The sequence below is a fragment of the Trichosurus vulpecula genome, chromosome 2 (assembly GCF_011100635.1).
Source record: "Trichosurus vulpecula isolate mTriVul1 chromosome 2, mTriVul1.pri, whole genome shotgun sequence".
In the NCBI taxonomy this organism is placed as follows: domain Eukaryota; kingdom Metazoa; phylum Chordata; class Mammalia; order Diprotodontia; family Phalangeridae; genus Trichosurus; species Trichosurus vulpecula.
The window spans coordinates 440,908,726-440,911,394 of record NC_050574.1 but is presented as its reverse complement, the minus strand read 5'-3'; the positions used below and the strand labels follow the sequence as shown (position 1 = coordinate 440,911,394).

Sequence of the window (2,669 nt, the reverse complement as noted above, 5' to 3'; positions counted from 1 at the left end):
AAATGACATCACTATGTTGGGGCCAAGGTACAATATTTCTAACTGTGGCTGATCAGACCAGTATGAGCTTGGAAGGATCTATCATGGGCCGGGCACAAATAATCCATACGAACATTTGGAGTAGAGATTTCTCTAAATTTGTACATCTCACATTTTTTGAGCTAATACAATTTTGCTTTGTTCATAGAGCACAACACCTCCTTTAATGCGGACGCTCCATGCTGTCTTGTGCCAGCGTCTCCTACGTCTCACAGTTGATTCCAAAGTTCTTGAGATTGTCCTTGTATCGCTTCTTCTGACCTCCATGTGAACGCTTGTCTTCTGTGAGTTCTTTGTAAACTAGACTTTTAGGCAAGTGTACATTTGGCGTTCAGACAACTTGGCCAACCCATCATAGTTGCGCTCTCTGAAGCAGAGTTTGAAAGATGGCAGCTCAGCTCAAGAATGACCTCAGCGCCTGGCACCTTATCCTGCCAGGCGATCTTGAGAATCTTCCGGAGACAATTCAAATGGAAGAGATTCATTTTCCTGGCGTGGCGCTGGTATAATGTCCAGGTTTCGCAGGCATACAACAATGAGGTTAGCTCTACAGCTCTGCAGACCTCAGTCTAACACCTCTTCTCTCCCACACTTTCCTTTGGAGCCTCCCAAACATTGAACTCACTCTGGCATCGTGTGCTTTAACTTCATTATCAATGTGTACATCCCTGGAAAGTATACTACCAAGGGAAGTGAACTTATCCACAGCACTCAAAGCTTTGTCATTTGCTGCAACTGATGGCTCTACATATGGGTGGTGCGGTGGTGGCTGATGGATCACCTGTGTTTTCTTAGTGTTCATTGTTAGGCCAAAATTAGCACAAGCAGCAGAGAATTGATCCATTCTTTGTTGCATCTCAGCTTCAGAGGCTGCATTGAGTGCAATCACCTGCAAACAAAAAATCATCCCTCCATTTTAGTCATGACTTTTAGCTTTTTTAAGGTAATTTACCATCAGTGTGGTAGCTGACCTTGATACCATTTTTATCCTTGTTAAAGGCATCTGATAATATCATGCTAAAAAGTGTGGGACAAAGCACACAGCCCTGCTTCACTCCACTGGCGACTGGAAAAGTGCCAGTGCATCATCCATTATCTGGAACCCATTCAAGTAAACCATCATAAAACCGACATACATACTGATGAGCTTCCCGAGGCAACCAAATTTTGCCAAGATTTTCCATAAGCCTTCATGAATGATAGAATCAAAGGCCTTGGTCAGATCTATGATTGTTGTATACAGACCTCTGTTCTGCTACTGGCATTTCTCCTGGAGTTGTCAGGCAGCGGACGCCACATTGACTATTCCTCAACCCTTTCTGAATCCACACGGGCTCTCAGCTAGCTGACCATCTTCTTATTAAGGAGGACTATGGCAAGAATCTTTTTTTTTTCAGGGTCATACATTGGCATTTATTATTTAAGTTCAAGAACAGGTTGTGAAGGGGGTGGGGGTGGGAGGCCTAGGGGAGAGGGAGGAAGGGAGAAGACAGGGAGACCAGAGCCTCTCGTCTGTGTCTGCTCTAGATGGGGTTAATCCTGATTTCTGAGCCTTGGTCCAGAGCACACAACAAAGCACGTGATAAGATGAGGTTCCAGGGGGTACAGGTTTAGGAAAACATGGTGGGGGGTCACCAGAGTTACACATTCAACCAGAGGTGGGGGCTGGGATTCTCCTTGGATCATCAGCACTGCTTCTTTTTAGGAATTGGAGCACAGTGATAAGTTCCATCCCACTTATTTCAGCTCTTATTAAACCCTCTTGTAGTTAAAAGTCTTTGTGCTAAAGAATTCTTTCATGGCCTCTCTAACTTCTTGTACTTTGCTTCTAGTTTCTTTGAATATGCATCCAACTTGTAAGTTGCCTGCTCCAGAGCTGCTACTTGCTCCTCAGTTAGAGTGATCAGATCCAGATAAGGCTGAAGTGCAGCATATTTCTCTTTTAAGTCCTTTAGGTTTCTACTTATGTTTACTGCAATAGCTTTCATTTCTAGATACTTCAAGGTAATCAGTTTGTTCATATTTTCCAGAAGTTTATAGTCTTCACTGGTAGCTGTCAGCTCACCCATCAGGTACATGGCCATTTTGGAGAACATGTCCAGGAACAGCCCCGTGATGTCCGCCTCGGCAGGCTCCGTGGCCTCCTTGGCCGTCTCCACCACAGCATCGTCTAGGCTGGGGAAAGGAGGAAGGAGAAAGGGTGGAGGGAAGGATGGGGATGGGGAAGGATGGGGAAAGGGAGGGGGAGGGAGAGGGGCAGGAGTGGAGGGGAAGGGAGAAAAGGGAAAGGGTGAACAGTCTGAGAAGGAGATATAAGGGGAGGGCTGTGGCAAGAATCTTGCCAGCAATGACTAAGACAGAGAACCTCTCTACCCCTGTGATTGTCATTGATTTCCTTTTCCTTTATAGAGATGGACAATGGAGGCATTCTTGAACTTCTGGGGGATAACCTCCTCTTGCTATATAATCCAGAAAATTTCAGTCAGCTTCTTTATGAGCAGTGGCCTTGTCAATCTCAGTTGGAATAGGATCAGCACTTTGCCGTACAAGAGGAGCCTAATGACATTCAAAACCTTGTCTTCAGTTAGAAGTTTGGCTAGAAAGGGATTAACTTCAACCTGAGGTATATG

General features: G+C 45.1%; 1 protein-coding gene across 1 annotated transcript; it reads right to left on the bottom strand.

Moving 5' to 3' along the window:
- Nucleotides 1-1,847: 1,847 nt before the first annotated feature.
- On the bottom strand, nt 1,848-2,201 carry LOC118835934 (biogenesis of lysosome-related organelles complex 1 subunit 2-like; the record flags this gene model as incomplete). Its single annotated transcript, XM_036743229.1, has 1 exon — nt 1,848-2,201. A coding segment is annotated over exon 1 (288 nt), but the record flags the coding sequence as incomplete, so codon positions are not given.
- Nucleotides 2,202-2,669: the final 468 nt, after the last annotated feature.